At 46.9% G+C, this 20,915-nt stretch overlaps 1 protein-coding gene across 1 annotated transcript in view; it reads right to left on the reverse strand.

Moving 5' to 3' along the window:
- Efhd1 (EF-hand domain family member D1) overlaps window positions 1-20,915 on the reverse strand; it is a 46,774-nt gene that overhangs the window by 3,096 nt on the left and 22,763 nt on the right. Inside the window, exons 2-3 of the mRNA XM_042679346.1 lie at window positions 16,220-16,367; window positions 5,565-5,699 (exon numbers count right to left, since the gene is read on the reverse strand). Of these exons, the coding sequence (XP_042535280.1) occupies window positions 5,565-5,699; window positions 16,220-16,367 (283 nt within the window). The remainder of the gene's footprint in view (window positions 1-5,564; window positions 5,700-16,219; window positions 16,368-20,915) is intronic.

The following is a 20,915-nucleotide window of genomic DNA, read 5'->3' on the forward strand; positions in this document are numbered from 1 at the left end:
AACTTTAGGAGTTGGCTCCTGTTGGCATTGTAGCTGGAGCCCATCAAGTTTCCACTCCTGGCTTCACACCTTTTAATTCCTGTGGCAAACTCATTTGTATGTGAAGACTAACCCAACTGCTGGCCTGGGAAAGGGGCAATCAGGGAAATGATATGCCAGCCCCTCCCATGAGGGGTTACAGAATAACGTGTATGCAAAAATCACTACACAGTCCTCAGAACCTAGTACTCTATCCTGGAGGATACTCAGAGTCAGGCACAAGGATCTCCCAGGATAATGAAAATACATTTGTGGCCTAGTTCTATCCAATAAGAGGTCATTCAAGATGACTTATAACCTGCCTGATCCTGGTGGTTCATGCTGTAATCCTAGCTCTTCATGAAGCTCAAGTTTCAGGGTCCGAGTTTGAAGCCAGCCCAGGCAGAAAAGTCCATGAGAAACTTTTTTTTTTTTTTTGTCAGTTGTGGGGCTTGAACTCTGGGCCTGGGCACTGTCCCTAAGCTCTTCAGCTCAAGATGAGTGCTCTACCACTTGAGCCACAGCCCCACGTCAGGTTTTCTGGTGGTTTATTGGAGATAAGAGTCTCATGTTCTTGCCTGGGCTGGCTTTGAACCTTGCTTCCATATCTCAGCCTTCTGAGGTGCTAGGATTACAGGCGTGAGCCACCTGTACCCATCATGAGAAACTCTTATCTGCAATTAACCACCCAAAAGCCCAAAGTGGAAATGTAGCTCAAGTGGCAGAATACCAGACTTGAGCAAAAAAGCAAAGTGGGAGTGAGAGGCTCTGATTGCAAGCCCCTGTACGAGCACACAGGAAAAATAAATAAGTAAATAAGAATGCTTGCAAGCAACCTAAGGTTCAGCCAATAGAGACACAGCTTTCCCACGCCAGAAGTACCATGGACTTCACATCATTAACTTTTGTTTTTCCTGAAACCACTCCATGCAGGGCAAGGGGAGTCCTGAATTAAAACCTCAGCTCCACTCCTCACAGCTCTACAAACTGCACTTCCTCTCTCGCACTCTTTTTTTTTTTTGGTTGGTCGTGGGGCTTGAACTCTGGGCCTGGGCGCTTTCCCTGCGCTCTTCAGTTCAGGGCGAGCACTCTACTACTTGAGCCACAGCACTACTTCCGGTCTTCTAGCAGTTTATTGGAGATAAGACTCTCACCGAGTTTTCTGCCCGGGGCTGGCTTTGAACCTCTGCCTGGGGCTGGCTTTGAACTGTGATCCTCAGATCTCAGCCTCCTGAGTAACTAGGATTACAGGCGTGAGCCACCAGAGCCTGGCTTCTCTCTCCCACTATTAATCCAGTGTCAGGAATACCGAGGGTTCTAAAGTTGTCTGTTGATCCATACGTTGCCCTGACCTCTGTCATTGCCTTTCTGGACTGATGCCTTCATCAGACGTCTGTGGAGAGCTCTCCGCAGGCATCGGCTCTCCTAGGGCCTTCCCCACTCACATCCAGGCCCTGCAGTCCCCACCAGGCTGAGCACTGGAATGCCCTGCACAGCTGGATCAACACCTGTTTCTGAGTCCCTCCCCGGAGAAGCCCCAGGCAGACCTGAGCGGGGCCTGGGAAATGAGTGTGCGCATGGTTCCAGCACTCAGCAGGCTGGGGAAGGCGTCCCTCCACCTGGGGAGGATCAGAGCTTTCGGTCTGTATCCAGATGCCATCCCAACCTTGGAGTCACTCGCCATGGCGGCGTATGTGGCAGGAGTGGGAAGTGCGGCTCAGTTCCCACCTGAGTCGTGTTCTGCAGACTTGCCCTGTACTCTTGGCCTGGCGACGCCTCCCCACCTCTGATACTCACTGCCCTCCATGCCTTGGAGCCCTCACTCTGTTCCCACGGCTGGCTGGAACGCCTTCCTTCCTTGATTACAAGGTGAACCTCCATTCATCTCGGAACATCTGTCACCAGCGTCAGCTCTTTTACAACCTCTGCCAAATTCCAGTGGTGATGCTCTCCATTCGTCACTCATGCAAACGTTTATTGAGGGCCATTACGCAGCAGGCGCTGTAATTACAAAGGTAACCCACCTACTCTGCCTTGGAGTGTGGGTGAGGAGGCAGACATATAAATATAGCAAGACGAAAAACATTTATTGTTACGCTTTTCATCTGTCTCCTGCTTATGAAAATAATGCACACTCACTATAGAACATTACAGGACTATAAAGGGAGTCTCTCCTATATAGCCATTACTAATACTTTTGCATATAATTATACAGGTTGTAGTTAATGTGTGTGTGTGTGTGTGTGTGTGTGCACGTGTGCGTGCATGTGCGCGCACATGCACACGCACACACACTGCTCCTGAGGCTGGCTTGAACTCAGAGCCTGAACGCTGTCCCTGAGCTCAATGCTAGAACTCTACTACCTCAATGCTAGAACTCTACTACTTGAGCCATACCTCCATTTGCCCCTTTTTTGGTAGTTAATTGGAAATAGGAGGCTCATAGGCTTTCATGCCTTGGCTGGCTTCAGTAGCTAGGATTACAGGCATGAGCCACAGACACGTTAAATATTTTAACAAAATCAGATGTCAACATATTACTTGGCTTAAATTATTTTAAGTATATCTGTCCACACAGCTGCACTTTCAATTCTTTTTTTTAAATTTGTGGTGCTTGGATTTGAACTCACAGCTTTGTGCTTGTTAGGCTGGCATTCTATAGCTTGAGTCACATCTCTTGCCCTTTTTGCTTGTGTTATTTTTGAGATAGTGCTTGCTCTTTTGTTCATAGCCAGCCTGGAAGGTGATCCTATCTATGTTTTTCCACCCTAGCTGGGATGATAGACAGGCACCACCATGCCTAGCTTTTTCTCATGAAATGGGATCTCAGAACTGTTTGACTAGACTAGGCTGGAACCACGGTCCTCCTTATCTCAGCCTCTTGCATACCTACACCACTGCACCTACTGATTGAGATGGGGTTCATTAACTTTTGCTCAGGCTGGCCTCCAGTGGCAATCCTCCTGATCTCTGCCTCCTGAGTAGTATATTTCAATCTTGCAGGATGGGAAAAGAATTTTTGGGGGGACAGAGTCTTTCTAGGTCTTTCTATGCTGGCCTTGGACCCTTGATTCTCCTGTCTCAGCATCCTGATTGTTGGGCTCATAGGCATAAACCACTATGTCTGGCCCATCATTCAAATTTGATGGCTGCAGAGTGTGCATACATGGACTGCACCAGAATCGCCTTCCTTCTCTGATCATGAAAGTTTTGGTTGTCTCCAAGGTCCCTCTATCTCTGATAATGCTGCGTGAAAATCTCTGCCCAGATATCTATGTAAATTTCTAGTGCCTCAGAAGGATAAAATCCCAGAGGCAACAGCAAGTTAACAGCAAGTCTCAGACTGAGGTGCTGATGGCTCACATCTGTGATCCTAGCTATTCAGGAGGCTGAGATCTGAGGATCATGGTTCAAAGCCAGCCAAGGGGAAGGAAAGTCTGTGAGATTTTTATCTCCAATTAACCAACAGAAAAGTGGAAGTGTAGCTGTGGATTAAAGCGGTAGAGAGACAGCCTCTCAAAAAGAGCTTAAAGACAGTGCCCAGGCCCCAAGTTCAAGCCCCATAACTGATTTTTTTTAAGTGTCCAAGAATAACTTGAGAAGGAAAAACCTTGTGCCACTGCCACATGGAAGAGGCGTGGAGGATGGGGCCAAGGGAGGAGGGGCAGTCCCCGGCTGGGTGAATTAGGAGTAAGCTACCCTGACAGGTAGGTTTTTGCTGCTGTTGAGTTGTCATTCCACAAAGCAGTTTATGAACACAGTGCCACTCCCTTCATCATTCTCCCCACAGTCCTCCCAACCCCACACCTTCCCTCAGCATCCTTAATTTTGTAGGAAATGCATTGAATTTTAAGACTGACAGGCGGCTTTGAAAGGAGGAGGTTTTCTAGGCAGAAGCACTGGAATGGGGCAGCAGGACCTGTGGCCATTGAAGGCCACTTGTGAAATGGCCTGGCTGCATGTGAAGGCAGTGCACAGGGCTGGAATGGGGCTCAAGCCAGGTTATCCCAGGTCAGAAAAGGTGGACCCAGGGACTCACACTCATCCCACCTGTGCCACATGGCCCTGTGCACCGTGGCAGTAGACTGTCCACACCTGGGCTTCAACCCCAGCCAGTCCAACGCATCACAAGAGGCTGCAAGTGTGGCTCCATGGATGCATGGGGAGGCCCTATCCCAGCAGAATGCACCCCTCTCTTCCCTCTACTTCCCCTCTTGAGGCAGGGCAGTGGACCATGTATGCCCCCTCAGGAGGGCAGATACTTCATCCTCTTCTCCCTTGTGATGGAACTGTGTTTCAGAGGCTGAGACGCCTGGCTTTGCTGGGCACAAATCAATAAACCCATCAGTGTGAAGGCAGGAAGAGGAGGCCAAAGCACATCCAGGACAGGCCACTTGTTTGCTGATGTTCTAGGCACAGCATGTGGCCAGCCTGTCTCTGACACCGTGAGCACATAAGGTTTGCAGAGCAGGAAGATCATGGGGTTTGACTCCCAGAATGATCGCAGACAAATAAGAACAGACTCCTGCTTAGGGAATCTAAGCAGGCTGAGAAATGTCACCAAGGGACACTTGGTCCCTGCCTAAGCTCCCCAAAGTTCAAACTCCCTTGGAGGCTGGCAGGATTGGCAGGGAGCCCCAATAGCTCAGACTACACTCCAGTGCCCACAGTAAGCCAAACATTTGATCAACAACGTAGATGTGTGTTCCTTTCATCCTCAGAGAAATCCTATCATCAACCTCATAGCACAGACGATGAAACTGAGGCATAATGGCAGCAAGATAAAGCCTGTGGAGGAAGCAGGATCTGCACTCAGGCTGTGTGGGGCAGACCCAGTTCCCTTTGCATGCCATCCCTGCCAGGATTCTCCGGGGCTCCTTTTCCCAGGTATCCAGCCCCGCCCAGGCCCCACTACTCACTGGTCTGTAACCCAAAGGCTTAAGAGGCAAAGCTGGTAGAGCTGTTGAAGGAACTAACTGGGGATTGGGGAAAAAAGTGAGTGAGTGAGTGAGTGAGTGAGTGAGTGAGTGAGTGAGTGAGTGAGTGTGTGTGTGTGTGTGTGTGTGTGTGTGTGTGTGTATGCACACGCTGGTAGTAGTGCTTGAACTCAGAGCCTGGGCACTTGTCCCTTAGCTTTTTTGCTCAAAGCTGACACTCTACCATTTGAGGCAAATGTCCACTTCCATGTGGTGGTTAACTGGAGATAAGACTCTCACAGACTTTCCTGCCCAGGCTGGCTTTGAACTGTGATCTTCAGATCTCAGCCTCCTGAGTAGCTAAGGTTTGCTGAAAGAATTCTTTAGCAAACTCTAGATGGGAAGAAGGTCTTGGAGCAGGAAGTGGTGCACAGGTTCTGCTCTGTCTACCCTCGGTTGTTAGTCACATGACAGATGCCTCGTCACGCCTTTCCTTGAGATGGTACAGGAGGTACCTCCTTGTCCTGACAGAGTGAAGGGAGCAGTCAGTGGGCAGGGAGTGCCCAGGGCACTGCTGGAGCGAGGGGAGGAGCCAGGGGCTTTGCATACCAAGAACAGGGACCAACTGACCTTGGCTTCGAAGAAGTCCTTGGCACCTTTGACACCTTCCAGGGCAACATTTATCTCGGAGAGCTTGGCCAGGGCCAGGAGCCCGCTGTCTTCCCGCAGCTCTCCAGCTGCAGCCTTGTGGAAAATGAGCAGGAACTGTGGAAGGAGAAGGACAGGAGGGTGGCTACATTCTGAGGATCTGGCTGAGAAACCAACAATAATCCCTCTGGCCCAAGTCCATACTTTTTTTTTTTTTTCCGGTGGTAGTGAACTCAGAGCTCACCAAGCAGGAACTCTACCACTAGAGCCGTGGGCCCATCCCTATTTGCTTTAGTTATTTTTTTCCACTAGGGTCTTCAGCTGATCTAGACCACAACCCTTCTATGTATGTTTCCCTTCACAGGTAGATGCCAGGCATACTCCACCATACCCAGCTTTTTACTCATTGAGATGAGGTCTCAAGACGTCTTTTATCTGTCTCCTGTCTAGGCTGGCCTCAAACTCCCATCTTCCTAACATTAGCCCTCTGAGCATCTAGAATTACAAGCATGAGCACTATACCTGTCTTTCCAATGACTTTTTTTTCTCCAAGCATTTGAAAAGGGTGCTTATGTGTGTAGGCAATGAGTTGTTTCATCCCTTACCAGACTGTCATGAAATAACAACGCCGGGTTAGGAATGTGGATCACTGGCAGAGTATATAACATAGGGGAGGCCATGTGTTTGATCCTGTTCCAATAAATAAAATAAATGCTATTCACCTGCCACTAATGCCACTACTAGGAGTCTATTCATCAGAAACGTACACAATAATTCAAGCATTAGCTATACAAGCAAAACCTGGCAACATCCTAGCCTATAGCCATGGAAGAAAAATCAAATAATTCTGCATACCATATACTATATATATATATGTGTGTATATATATATATATATATATATAGTGTATATATATATATATATATATATATATGTATATATATATATAATATGTAGTTTTGGATTTTTTGTTGGTTGTGGGGCCTGAACTCTGGGCCTGGGCACTGTCCCTCAGCTCTTCAGCTCAAGGCTAGCGCTGAGCCACAGCGCCACTTCCAGCTTTTTCTGCTTATGTAGTGCTGAGGAATTGAGCCCAGGGCCTCATGAATGCAAGGCAAGCACTCTACCACTGAGCCACCTTCCCAGCCCTGCATATACTTTTTAAAGGTAAATAATTTAACTTTTTCTGCCACTACTGGGGTTTAAACTCTCATACTTCACTCAGCTTGCTCACTTAGCTACAGTTCTACCATTTGATCTATACTTCTAGTCTGGCATTTTGCTGGTTAATTAGAAATAGAGACTCATGGGGCTAGGAAGGTGGCTCAGTGGTAGAGCGCTTGCCTTGCATGCCTGAGGCCCTGGGTTCAATTCCTCAGCACCACATAAGCAAAAAGAAAAAAAGCCAGAAGTGGCGCTGTGGCTCAAGTGGTAGAGCGCTAGCCTTGAGCTGAAGAGCTGAGGGACGGCGCCCAGGCCCAGAGTTCAGGCCCCACGACCAGACCCTCCCCCCTCCCAAAAAAAAAAAAAAAGAAATAGAGACTCACATATTTTTCTACCCAGGTTGACATCAAACCTTGATCTTCTGGATCTCAGCTTCCTGAGTAGCTAAGATTACAGGTGTGAGCCACCAGAGCCTAGCTAATTGAATATTTTTGATTTTTTTTTTAACCATCTCACTTTTTCTCATAGGTTCTACTTTTGCATTATCACTTACTTCTCTTTTTTTCTGTCATGGGGCTTGAACCCTGGGCTTGGGCACTATCCCTGCGCTCTTCAGCTCAAGGCAAGAGCTCTACTGCTTAAGCCACAGCGCCACTTCCGGTTCTCTGGTGGTTTATTGGAGATGAGTCTCACAGACTTTCCTTCCCGGGTTGGCTTTGAACCGTGATCCTCAGATCTCAGCCTCCTGAGCAGCTAGGATTACAGGTGTGAGCCACCGGTGCCCGGTGCTTACTTCTCATTGTTAAAAGGTCTTCCAAGCTTTTGGTATGTTTTAGGTACATTTTAAATACTTTTACTCTATCATCTACCACTTAAATTATGTTCATGGTAATTTATTTTTTGAGATGGGGTCTTGCTATATTGCTTGATCTGGTCTTGTACCTGTGACTCAACTGATCCTCCAGTCCCAGCCTCCCAAGTAGCTGGGACTGCAGATGTGTGACACCCTGCCTGGCTTGCTTATGGAATTTTTGCACTTTAAAACATTTGACACAAACACTATCCAATCTTTTTACTTGTTCTCACCAGAGTTATGCTTAGCAAAACATTTCTTGCCACCGAGGTTACACAAACACTCACCTGTGTTTTCATCTACTATTTTTATGGCCTCTGTTTTTTAAAAACATGTAAATATTTAATCTTTGAAACTTATTCTGTTCTCTCTGGTGAGGGTAAATCATTAACCTTATTTTCTACCAAATAGTTACTTAGTAAATCTTGTGCTATTTATTAATCTATCCTTGACTCTTCCTCCAGATTCAAAATGTCAGATCTAACAAATGAAACCTTGAATTGATATCATTACAGGATAAATTTTTTTTAAAGAAAGGAATTTTTTTTTCCTGGGAGAGAAAAAAAGAATGTACTCTTTACTTGAATGTCCAAAAAGAATGTACTCTTTACTTGACTTACAGAACTTGAACCCCTCTTTGTACACCATATTATAATATTTTATTTATTTGTTTGTTTTTTGCTGGTCATGGGGCCTGAACTCTGGGCCTGGGCGCCATCTCTCAGCTCTTCAGCTCAAGGCTGGTGTTCTACCACTTGAGCCACAGCACCACATCTGGCTTTTTCTGCTTATGTGGTGCTGAGGAATGGAACCCAGGACCTCATGCATGCAAGGCAAGCACTCTACCACTGAGCCACTTCCCAGTCCAATACAATGATTTTTTTAAAAAATCCTCAAAAAACTCATAGTCAGAAAGGTGTTTCACTTTTCCCTTAGCAGAAAGAGGAGTCTCATTTTGACATTTCATATAATATATCCTGATCAAATTCACCCCCCATCACTCTCATTTACCAATTTCCACTTTTGTTTTCTTTTTTTTTTTTTTGTCATTCATTGGCCTTGAACTCTGGGCCTGGGCACTGTCCCTTAGCTCTTCAGCTCAAGGCAAGAGTTCTACCACTTGAACCACAGCACCACTTCCAGTTTTCTGGTGGTTTATTGGAAATAAGAGTCTCATGGACTTTCCTGCCCGGGCTTTGAACCACGATCCTTCAGATCTCAGCCTCCTGAGTAACTAGGATTACAGGCGTGAGCCACTAGCGCCCAGCTACTTCCAACTTCTTAAAACAATTTTGGGCTGGGTGCTGGTGGATCTCAGGAGGCTGAGCTTTGAGGACTGTAGTTTGAAGTCATCCTGGGTAGTAAAGACCATGAGACTTTTATTTTATTTTTGCGGTTGTGGGGCTTGAACTCTGGGCCTGGGCACTGTCCCTGAGCTCTTCAGCTCAAGACTAGCACTCTACCACTTCAGCCACAGCACCACTTCTGGTTTTCTGGTGGTTAGTTGGAGATAAGAGTCTCCTGGACTTTCCTGTTCAGGCTATCTTTGAACCGCGATCCTCAGATCTCAGCCTCCTGAGTAGCTAGGGTTACAGACATGAGCCACTGGCACCTGGCCCCATGAGACTCTTATCTTCAATTAACCACCCACAAAGCCAGAAGTGGTGCTGTGGCTCAAATGGTAGAATGTTAGCCTTGAGCAAAGAAGCTCAGGGTAGTGTTCAGGTCCTGAATTTAAGCTCCAAGATAGGTACTAAAAACAAAACAAAACAACAATTTAAAAAAAACCCAGAAACAACAAACAAAAAACCAATTTTGAGCTAATAGCTCATACTTATAATCCTAGCGAGTCAGGAGGCTGCGATCTGAGGATCACAGTTCAAAGACAGACCAGGCAAGAAAGTCTGTGAGATTCTTATCTATAATTTAAAAAGTTATAAGTGGAGTTGTGGCTCAAGTGGTAGAACACTAGCCTTGAGCACAAAAGCTCAGAGACAGCACCCAAGCCCTGAGTTCAAGTCCCAGGACCCACACACATTTTTTTGACAAGTTTGTTTTCATTCATACAGATAAACTACTTTGACCATTTTCACCAAATTAATCTTCACTCATTCCCTGCATTATTCCTGGCTCTCACCAAAACATCCCACTGCAAAAGAACCTATTTTATCCAAGAAAGATGTTTCTTAATTCATGTAAGTACATTTTTGGGGGGGTGAGGGTGCCAGTCCTTGGGCTTGAACTCAGGACCTGGGCACTGCCCCGAGCTTTTTTTTTTGCTCGAGGCTAGTGCTCTACCACTTAAGCCACACCTTCACTTCTGGTTGTTTTTTTTTTTTTCCCAGTAGTCAATTGGAGATAATAGCCCCATAGCCTTTCCTGCCCAGGCTGGCTTCATATGGAGATCCTTAGGTCTCAGCCTCCTGACTAGCTCAGATTACAGGCGTGAGCCACCAGCTCCCAGCTTCATGTAAATACATTTAAAATGCTGGATCCAAGTTGCATTCTTCACCTCTATTTGTTTAGACCTGAAAACATTAGTGCTTTGTTTGTTGTGTATATATTTTACTTATTTGTTTATTCTGCTTGACCTAGAGCTTGACTGCTGCTCCTTCGCTTTCCCACTCAGGGCTGGCACTCTACCACTTGAGCCACAGATCCGCTACTACCACTCTGCTGATTAACTCAGAGTCTCTCAGAGCTCTTGTCTGTTTGTACTGGCTTTGAACCTATCTCCAACTAAGAGCAAAATGCCAGGCTTGAGGTGTGGTCTCAAATGGTAGAGCCAGCCATGAACAGAAAAAGCAGAATGAGATGGAGGGACCCTGAGTCCATGCCCTGGAATTGGAGGAGGAAGGAGTGGCTTGTGTACTTTCTGTCAATCTACTTGCTCTGAGAAAGGGAGAATGCCATAGTAACAAATGATTTCTAAACAAACCTTTATCCATAGCTTTTAAAAATCTGATCTAGGGATAAAATTCTGTCATTTTTCATTTTCTAATGTAGTTAGTTACATCTTTTTACATAGCTTCATGGATGTCACCTATTAAAATATAAAAATGCCTGGGCACAGGTAACTCATTCTAGCTACCTAGGAGGCTGAGACCTGAGGATCTCAGTTTGATACCAGCCCAGGCAAGGAAGTCCATGAGACTCTTATTACCAAAAATTTACTAAAATAGCTGAAAGGGAAGGTGTGGCTCAAGTGGTAGAGCACTGGCCTCAAGTAGTTAGGTTAGCATGAGTGTGAAGCTCTGAATTCAAGCCCCATTATTTGGACACATACGTGCATGCACACGTGCATGCTCACATACCCAATTACCTCAAAAAGTTATTATATTCAAATAATCTGAAATATCATGAGTTAGCAATTACAAACCATGATGACAGCCCATGGCAATTTATTGGGTAAGCAAGTGTGAAAAGCTAAAAGATACATACAGCTGTTCTAAGTATTAAATGGGTTCTGTGTGTGTGTGTGTGTGTGTGTGTGTATGTGTGTGTTTTCTTGTGCTGGGGCTTGAACTCAGAGCTTGGGCACTGTCACCTGCCTTTTTAGTTAATGAATTTGGATTTTCAGTTAATGTTACCAGTACATACCACAGCATTCTAGATCATAAAGTACAAGACAAGGAAGATAATACCTTTACAAAGTCTTGCAACTCTTTCAAATCAATACAGTACTCCGTGTGTGTGTGTGTGTGTGTGTGTGTGTGTGTGTGTGTGTGTGTGTGTGCGCGTGCGCGCACGCGCTGACACTTGGGGTTTGAATTCGGGGCCTCAGGCTCTTGCTTGGCTATTTTTCTACTCAAGGCTGGCACTCTACCACTTATCTGTATCTCCATTTCCAGCTTTTTGCTGGTTGGTTGGGACTTGTCCACCCAGGCTGGCTTTGAACTGCAATCCTCCAATCTTAGCCTCCTGAGTAGCTACGATTACAGGTGTGAGCCACCAGCGCCTTGCAGGATGAATTCTTAACTAAGTCCATCAAACTTAAACAGCTGTCAGTCATCTTCCTGATCTCTCCCAAGGCAATTCTGTGGCTATTTATTTCTTTAAGTAACTATGATTTGGGGCTGGGAAGGTGGCTCAGTGGTAGAGCACTTGCCTTACATGTCTAAGGCCCTGGGTTCGATTCCTCAGCACCACGTAAGCAAAAAGCCAGAAGTGGCGTTGTGGCTCAAGTGGTAGAGCGTTAGCCTTGAGCTGAGGGACAGCGCCCAGGCCCAGAGTTCAGGCCCCACGACCGGACCCAAAAAAAAAAAAAAAGTAACTATGATTTTACGTGGCAAGCAACTAAGATGATCCTTACTACTTATTTTTCCAAATGAAAAGACACCATTTTCCTGCAGCTGTAAAACAGTGACAGGACAACCGCTTCCACAGACTTCCCAGATTCCAACTTGAGGGTTGGTCATGCTCAGGCCTCTTCCTTCCAGAGGGCAGTGTGCTGAGTGAGTCTCACCCACCGTCACAACCCTTAAAACTTCAGGGGTGCTCAGACCACTGTGGACACTGCCAGAGACTAAGGGAGGACAAGCCAAGATGCCCTGAGACTTGTACTTCTGCCAAGTGTAGGGGCCAGTGTGGACGGATAGAAATGCCAGGTTCATCCTGCTGCAGCGTCCAGCTCTCTCACTAGAGGCCAGCAAAGACTGGGTTTGTGATAGATTGTCAGAGCCAGGAGACTGGCTTGAAAAAAGAAAAAGTGTGTTAAAGGAAGCCAGCCCCCAGCCGTGGGACCAGGGCCAAGGGGAGGGAGGTGATGGTAGAGCTCCAGCTTGGAAGAGGCCGCAGCAGCCAAGACCCCAGTGCTGTAAATGTGATTGGTGGGAAGGGAAGGAATGCCTGTCCCTCGGCACCCTGCTCGCTGCTCTAATGCCAATACGGTGTATCTCCACTGAGCCTGATAGGGAAGCGTGATCTACAACAGAATGGTGTCCAGTGATGGGGGATGTTTAAGAAGCAATCAGGTCACCAACACATGCTGGTGGCTCATGCCTATAATCCTAGCTGCTCAGGAGGCCATAAGATCTGAGGATCGTGGTTTGAAGCCAGCCCAGACAGAAACACACCTGAGACTCATTTTCAATTAACCAGCAGAAAGTGGGAAGTGGAGGTGTGGCTCAAAAGATAAAGCACAAGTGGAAGGAAGGAAGGAAGGAAGGAAGGAAGGAAGGAAGGAAGGAAGGAAGGAAGGAAGGAAGGAAGGGAGGGAGGGAGGGAGGGAGGGAGAGAGGGAGGAAGGAAGGGAGAGAGGGAGAGAGAGAAGAAGGAAGGGAGGGAGGGAGGGAGGGAGGGAGGAAGGGAGGAAGGAAGGAAGGAAGGAAGGAAGGAAGGAAGGAAGGAAGGAAGGAAGGAAGGAAGGGTGGGTAGGTAGGTGGGAGGGAGGGAGGGAGGGAGAGAAGCAGGGAAGCACTCATGCAAGCAAGCAGGTCATTAAGTGGGCCTCGCCCTTTCTCAGGAGGCGGGGTATTGTCAGGTGAGTTCTGCTTCCTCGCCCCTCCACTGCTTCCCCTCATCCACTAACATCCGGCGCGCCTTGGCACCTCCGGCCATGAGCTGAAGCAGCACCAGGCCCTCACCAGATAGCTGAGCACACACCAGCAGCACCATTCTCTTGGACTTCCAGAACCACAACCTAAAAGAAACCTCTTTTCTTTCTACACAATCCAGTCTCAGGTATTCTGTTAGAGCAATAGAAAGCAGACTACACACCCACCTGTCCTAAGCATTTCATTTCCAGAGTGCCCCCACCTCGGTGCCCTGGAGGAGGTGGCCCTCCATGCCAGTGTTCTCATGGCCTGGGAAGTGGCTCAGGAAGGAGGGAGCACCTCTCTAACTTAGCCCCAAGCAGTGCTGAGGGCTCACCCCATCCCTGACACTTAGTTCTTCACAGCTATAGCAGGGCTGAAAGTGTTTGTGTTCACAGAAGAGTTTAGTGAACTGGAAACATTAATGAGGTCCTCACAGGTTTGTTGTTTTTTTCTTTCCCAGAGGTATGGCTTCTGGGCTGTTAGGTCCCAGGCTCCATCCAGGTATTTGTACCCATGCTGCCACCCCAGCACATTACCACGAGCAACTCCATCATAAATCAAGGGTCCCCCAATCCAGTCAAAGAAGGAAAAAAAAAAAAAGGAAAATCCAACTCAAGCTGGACATGTTTGGCATTTCCATTTCATTACAGTCACTCAGTGCCCTGAAGGACAATTTCTCAGACTGCCTTGCTTGTCTTGCTATTTATAGTTCACAAAGACAGGAATGTGGTAGAAGACGTGGAAAAAGGTCCTGGCTGAGACTATAAGGACAGGGCAGGGCAGGGAAGAGAAGGAGGGGAGGGGAGCAAAGAGACAGAAAGAGAAAGAGACCGAGAGAGAAAGCTCAAAAGCTTCTTCAGCCACCAGCCATGGATGCTGATAGATTTAAGAGATTGTTGACTCCCTGGTTCTGGCTGGTGAAGAAACACGTTCCCCTTATTAGATCTCATAGGTTGCTGATGACCAGAATAAACCAGTTGGCTTAAGCGAACAGGAGATATTCATGAAACAAAAAGATGTCTAAAGATCTGAAGGGTAGATCCAGGCCTGTAATCCTAGCTACTCAGGAGGCTAACGTGAGGATTTCAGTTCAAAACCCAGGCAGAAAAGTCCATGAATACTCTGTATCTCCTATTAACTACCAAAGCCAGAAGTGTAGCACTAGCCTTAGGCAAAAAAGCTAAGTGACAGCACTCAGGCCCTGAGTTTGAGCCCCAGTACCACCAAAACAACAACCACCACATACAAACTCAAAAATAAAACAAAAAACTACCCATCTTTGGAGATCTGCCAGATGTGGATGTCTACCATCAGCAGGGAATGGCCACACTTGAAGCTGACCAGAAAATGGCAAGCACATTGTGGGCATTAGGTCTAAATACCCCCAAAACCCATCTCCTGTGCTGTTCCAGAAGTCACAAAGGTGGGGACCAAAGTTGAAGCTCCCTTCCCTGAGGCAAAACCCCCCAACGTCCCAGACCCCAGGCCAACCCAGGCATATCCCACACAGAAAGCAGGAGCGGGTCAGCAGGAGGCAGGAGAGGCCTGCTGTGATGGCAGGGCAGGCGGCAGCCCGCACGCAGCCCTGCGCTGGACGATCCTCACCATTTTGGCCCCCTAGGTCCTTAGCTGTGAATGCAAAAGCTGGACACCATCACCCAAGGGTTATGCCACACAGCTTTCCCATGATTACAGTAACGAGAAAGGAGAAGCGCTCTCATACCATACTTAGGATCCCAGAGTGTGGGGTCCCCAAACAAGTGGCTGTTTGTGCAGTGGATGAGTGGGTGGTGAATCCTAGTGGGGTGTCATGGAATCTCATTCAGAAGAGGATCAGATTACATTTACTGATGAAGAGATGTATACACTGGGCTTCCCTCCAGGAACCTCCCTGTGCTTAGTAATCTAGACACCCCCCACCTCCCCACTCCCGTAAAATAAAGAAACCAGTTTTTTCTGGTTTTATGGAGATGTCATTATATAGACATAGTTAATTCAGTCATTGGTCCCTGGTGATGGATTTAACCTTCAGCCCCAGAGATCCTTCTTGTGACCACTAGTGGTGGCCAGTCATGAGTCTTCTCTTTCGCATGCAAAGACACTTCCGCTATTTCAAGAGGACTAGGAGCTGGCAGAGTGTCAGGAAATGGGAGGAAGATCTAATACAGATCACGTTAGCACGTGTACCTGCTCCACGGCCTAGGCCAGGATAAGACGGCAATTTCTGGAGTTGTGTGTGATGAGCCCAGTTAGTCACAGCGGGAAGAGAGGGCTCACCTTGGTCAGTTCAACCAAAGACCCCCTCCCCACACGTAGCTAGGATTACAGACGTGGGCCACCAGCACATGACTACATTTCTTACTCTTTTGCCCAAATGCAGTTCAGTTACTCATGCAGGTCTTCAGTCTGTTAGCTGGGCATTTTCCCAGTCTAGCACTCCAGGTTTTGTGCTTGCTAGGCAGACACTCTACCACTGAAGCCATGCCCCAAACCCTATTTGGTTTAGTTATCTTTCAGGTAAGGTCTCCCATTTATGTTCTGGTCAGCCTGGACCTTGATCCTCCTAGTTATAATTCCCAAGCAAGTAGGATGACAGGCAGAAGCCATCATGCCTGGTTTTTTTAATTGATTGAGAAGAAGTCATGTATTTTTTGCCCATGCTGACACTTAACAGATCTTTCTGATCTCCACCTCCCAAGTAACTAGAATTACAGATGGGAACCCTTAAAGTTTTTTTGTTTTTCTGTGTTTTTTTTTTTTGGTTGGTTGTGGGGCTTGAACTTGGCCTGGACACTGTTCCTGAGCTCTTCAGCTCAAGGCTAGCGCTCTACCACTTTGAGCCACAGCTCCACTTCCGGTTTTCTGGTGGTTAATTGGACGTAAGAGTCCCATAGACTTTCCTGCCCTGGCTGGGTTTGAGCCTCGATCCTCAGATCTCAGCCTCCTGAGTTAAAGGTATTTTTAAAAGAGAAATGTAGTTTGAATGTCCAAACAGCACTCTCAGGAGGCCAACCCATTGGTAAACTGCAGTTCCTCCCACCGCCACTCCCTCTGGGGGCGCTGGACCCACAGGGCATTGGTACCTCCCGGAAGCTGAGCTTGCCATCAAAGTCCTCATCCACCTCCTTGATCATGCTCTTCAGGCCCAGGTGAGTCTGCGGGGCCCCCAGCTTCTCCATCATCAGCTTCAACTCCATCAGGTCGATGAAACCATCCCGTCCAGCGTCATACCTGCAGGTGAAAAGGAAGAAATGTTAGGCCAAACACATTTTCTAGTCTCCCAAGTGTATATTGAAAAGTCACATTTGGGCGGGGTACTGGTGGCTCAGGCCTGTAATCCTGGCTACTCAGGAGGCTGAGATCTGAACATCGAGGTTTAAAGCCAGCCTGGGCAGGAAAGTATGTGAGACTCTTATCTCCAATAAATCACTCAGAAAACAGGAAGTGGCGCTGTGGCTCAAGTGGTAGAACACTAGCCTTGAGCTGAAGAGTTGAAGGAGAGTGCCCAGGCTCAGAGTTCAATCCCCATGACTGACAAGAAAGAAAGAAAGAAAGAAAGAAAGGTTACATTTGTAGAAGTGGTGTGTGGCTCAAAGTGGTGCACTAGTCTTGACAGTGTCCAGGCCTTGAGTTCAAGCTCCATGACTAACAAAAAAGAAAAGAAAGAAAGAAAGGAAAAAAGAGAAAAGTCACATTTGTATTTTGCATGTGTGCATGCACATGCACAGGTACTAGGTCTTGAACTCAGGGCCTGGGAACTGTCCTTGAGCATATTTTCCTCAAGGCTAGAATTTGAGCCACAGCTCCACTTCTGGCTTGTTGGTGGTTCATTGGAGATAAGAATCTCACAAACTTTCCTGCCCAGGGTAACCTCAAACCTCAGATCCCAGCCTCCTACATAGCTAGGATTATAGGCGTGAGCCCCCAGCACCTGGCTGATACTGAATAATTTTAAAATACAGAAAAACTATGTGTGAAGATGATCTGGGGAATCTTAAAGCTATAGATCAATAGGGATTCGAAGGACAAACAGAAAGCAAAAGAGGGTTGTTGTGAACAAAATGTTAACGTATGCATGAATGAAATACCATGGTGAGATTCCTTGGTGCAATGCATACTAAAACAACAACAACAATGAATGACAAGAAAGTAAAACAGGCCCTGCTGGGGTAGTTACTGTGGGAGGGCATTGGGTGGACAAGGGCTATGAGAAAGGGGAAACACAAAGCGCTATAGGGGGATATACTGTACACGTCTGTCAAAGTGAATCTCCCCCTCCTTGTGAAACTACAGCATGCTAATCAAATATTTAATTAAATAAATTGGGCTGGAAGTATAGTTCAATGATGGGTGTGTGTGTATGTGTGTGTGTGTGTGTCTGTCTGTCTGTGTGTGTCTGTGTGTTTCTGGACCAGTACTGGGACTTGGACTTGGGGCCTTGAGCTCTTTCTTAGCTTTTCCACTCGAGGATGACACTGCATCACTTGAGCTTTTTGGTGGTTAATTGGTGATAAGAGTTTCAGATTTTTCTGCCCAGGCTAGCTTAGAACCCTGATCTTCAGATTTCAGTCTCCTGAGTAGCTTACAGGTGGAAGCCACCAGCATCTGGCTTAATGGTAGGGTTTTTGTGTTTTGGTTTTTTTTTTTTTTTGGGTCCGGTCGTGGGCTTGAACTCGGCCTGGGCGCTGTCCCTCAGCTCTTCAGCTCAAGGCTAGCATTCTACCACTTGAGCCCCAGCGCCACTTCCGGCTTTTTTTTTTTCTGCTTATGTGGTTCTGAGGAATCGAACCCAGGGCCTCTGGCATGCAAGGCTAGCACTCTACCACTGAGCCACCTTCCAAGCCCATGTTTTTTTTTTTTTTTAATAAGTTTTTTATTGTGAAAATACTGTACAGAGGGGTTACAGTTACACGAGCAAGGTAATGAGTACATTTCTTATCCAGCATTGTTACCTCCTCCTTTGTTCTTCCCCTACCATCCCTTCTCTCCCACCTCCTCAACTACACTCCCCACCCCCACCTAAATTGTAAAGTTCATAGCATCTTGTACATCTCATTGTTGCAGTGGGTCCACCTGTATCCCTATTTAAACATTTTGTTTTTTCCCTTCCCCTCCCCAAATTATACCAACATCAAATACAGTGAAAACAGGGGTTATACCGTGGGGGAGGGACATATAAAGCAACAAAAAAATTCACATGGTACCTTATAAATATGTTAGGAACAATAGCAAGGAAGAAAAAAACCACTTGTGTCCCTATCTTGGGGTTCATTTCGCTTAACATCAACTTATCTGACCTTTTCTGCTTGACTCAGACATATACTAGATATTGCAAGTTAAGGGAAACCATGGGACCTATGTTTCTTTGGGCCTGGCTTACTTCACTTAATAAAATTTTTTCCAAGTCTTTCCATTTCCTAACAAATGGGGCGATGTCATTCTTTCTGAAGGACGCATAGAATTCCATTGTGTATGTATTTGTTTTTGTTTTGTTTCGCCTCGAATGCATCCACAAGGCCCTGGTTTCCATCCCAAGAATCTGAGGGGAGTGGTGAGAGAGGAATCAGGACTCTACAGCCTAAAGAAGGCTGTGCGTCGATGCACAGCCGCAGGATAAGCGAGACCAGTGCATTCAAATGGAGCATGATAATTTATGCAAAGGAATTTTCTTCAGCCATAAAAAGGAAGGAAAGCAACACCTGCTACAACACAGTTGACCTTCAAGGGCTGTCCCTCATGCTAGGGGAAGTAAGCTGGTCACCCAAGGCACACACGAGAGGGGCCTGGAATAGTCAAACGCAGAGGGAAGGAAGGCAGGAGGGCCCAAGCCAGCCTTGCCTGGTTCAGTCTGGGACAGGGGAAGGCTTGGGAGATGGATGCCAGTGTTACAGAGCAGCACTGCCAACGTGCTTCCTGCTGGGACCCAGGACACTTCAACCCTTATGACGGCACATTTTGTGATGCGTATCTATTAAATCAGCCAGTGAGCCTTGTTCACCATCCATCTGCCCACCCCCATGCAGTAACAAGCCCTGCCACTGTTGAGAACCACTGCCACCCACCAAAAAATGCAGCCAGCCTGTGGACAACTGGCAATCCAAGGCTGTGGGCCGTGGCATTTAAGACAGCCCGGATAGGAGGTCTGAGAATTCTGACTGCTTCATGAACAGAAGCTGATCCATGCCACCCCCCAGCCCCCCAACCTCCACTCACGCATGCCCCCCCCCGCCCGCTCTCCCCCATCGCTTCCTGCACCCCACATCTTGGGGTGTACCACCCTCTTCCTCCTCTGTGCTCGAGTGGCACCCACTGTGTGTCCTTTTCCGGTACCCAGCATGCACCACCCTCTTCCACTGGGCATTGCTTCCCCAAAGTTGTCTTTGCTCTCAGTGCCGGGGCCAGGCCACCCCACTGGCCAGAGACTAAAGGCCCACACGCAGTGGCTATGTGGCTCTGAGTGAGCTCTGAAGGTCTCCCATGAGCCCCCCAAAGACAGGGTCCCCAAGTCTGGACAAGAGCCAGGTGACAATCAAGGTTTCTAGGGGAAGTGGGCAGAGTTACCAATCAGTTGGTCTGGCCCCACACCTGTGTAACAAAGGCTGGTCTGTGCTTGTTAAATAAGAGGAAGCAGTGATTTATATGGGCGTACTAAAAATGACTCCATGGTGGACCGCATCAAACTACTTTGTATGTTTACTTTAAATAATAAAAGCAGGCTGGGAAGGTGGCTTAGTGGTAGAGTGCTTGCCCTGCATGCATGAAGCCCTGGGTTCCATTCCTCAGTACCCACATACAAAGCAAAAGGCAGAAGTGGTGCTGTGGCTCAAGTAGTAGAGCGCTAGCCTTAAGCAAAAGCAGTTTAGGGGCAGTGCCCAGACCCTGAGTTCAAGCCCCAGGACTGGCACACACACAAAAGAACATTACTGAGATACAATGTACACATTATATAATTCACTCCTTTAAATAATTCATTCCTTTTAATTGAGCCCAGTGTTTTATTAGTGTATTCATAGGTTTCACCATCATTACTATCGAGTCCTAAACATTTTCTTCCCACTAATGGGCATACCCATTAGCAGTCATTTCTCATCATTCCTCATGTCCCATCCATCTCCTACAAATGGCTAGTCAAAAGTCTCTGGATTTGCCTCTTTTGGGTATTTTTTGTCAGTCATGGGACTTGAACTCTGGGCCTGGGTGCTGTCCCTCAGCTCTTCAGCTCAAGGCTAGTGCTCTACCACTTGAGCCACAGCACCACTTTCAGCTTTTTCTGCTTATGTGGTACTGAGGAATCGAACTCAGAGCCTCATGTATGTAAGGCAAGCACTCTACCACTGAGCCACCTTCCCAGCCCCATGGATATTTCTTATCAATGGACTCAGACCACTTACAGAATTCTCATCTGGCTTCTTTCACGTTGTATAAAGTTTTCAAGGTTCACTCATAGCAACATGTATCCATCTGCTTTACCTCTTTTTTACTGCCAAGTAATATTCTAATGGTGCACAATGCTACATTTCATTTATCCATTCATCAGGTGATCAGTGCTTGAGATTTTTCCCTAAATAATGCTCCTTTGAGTATTGGTGTACAAGTGTTCATATAGAGCTATGTTACAATTTGGGGGAATGTATGTCTAAGAGGGTGATTTCTGGGCCATATGTTCATTTACTCTTTTTTTTTTCTTTTTTTATTGTGAAAATACTGTACAGAGGGGTTACAATTACATGGGCAAGATAATGAGTACATTTCTTATCAAGCATTGTTGCCTCCTCCTTT

The sequence above is a fragment of the Dipodomys spectabilis genome, unplaced genomic scaffold (genome assembly GCF_019054845.1).
Source record: "Dipodomys spectabilis isolate Male_0828 unplaced genomic scaffold, ASM1905484v1 ptg000051l, whole genome shotgun sequence".
NCBI lineage: Eukaryota > Metazoa > Chordata > Mammalia > Rodentia > Heteromyidae > Dipodomys > Dipodomys spectabilis.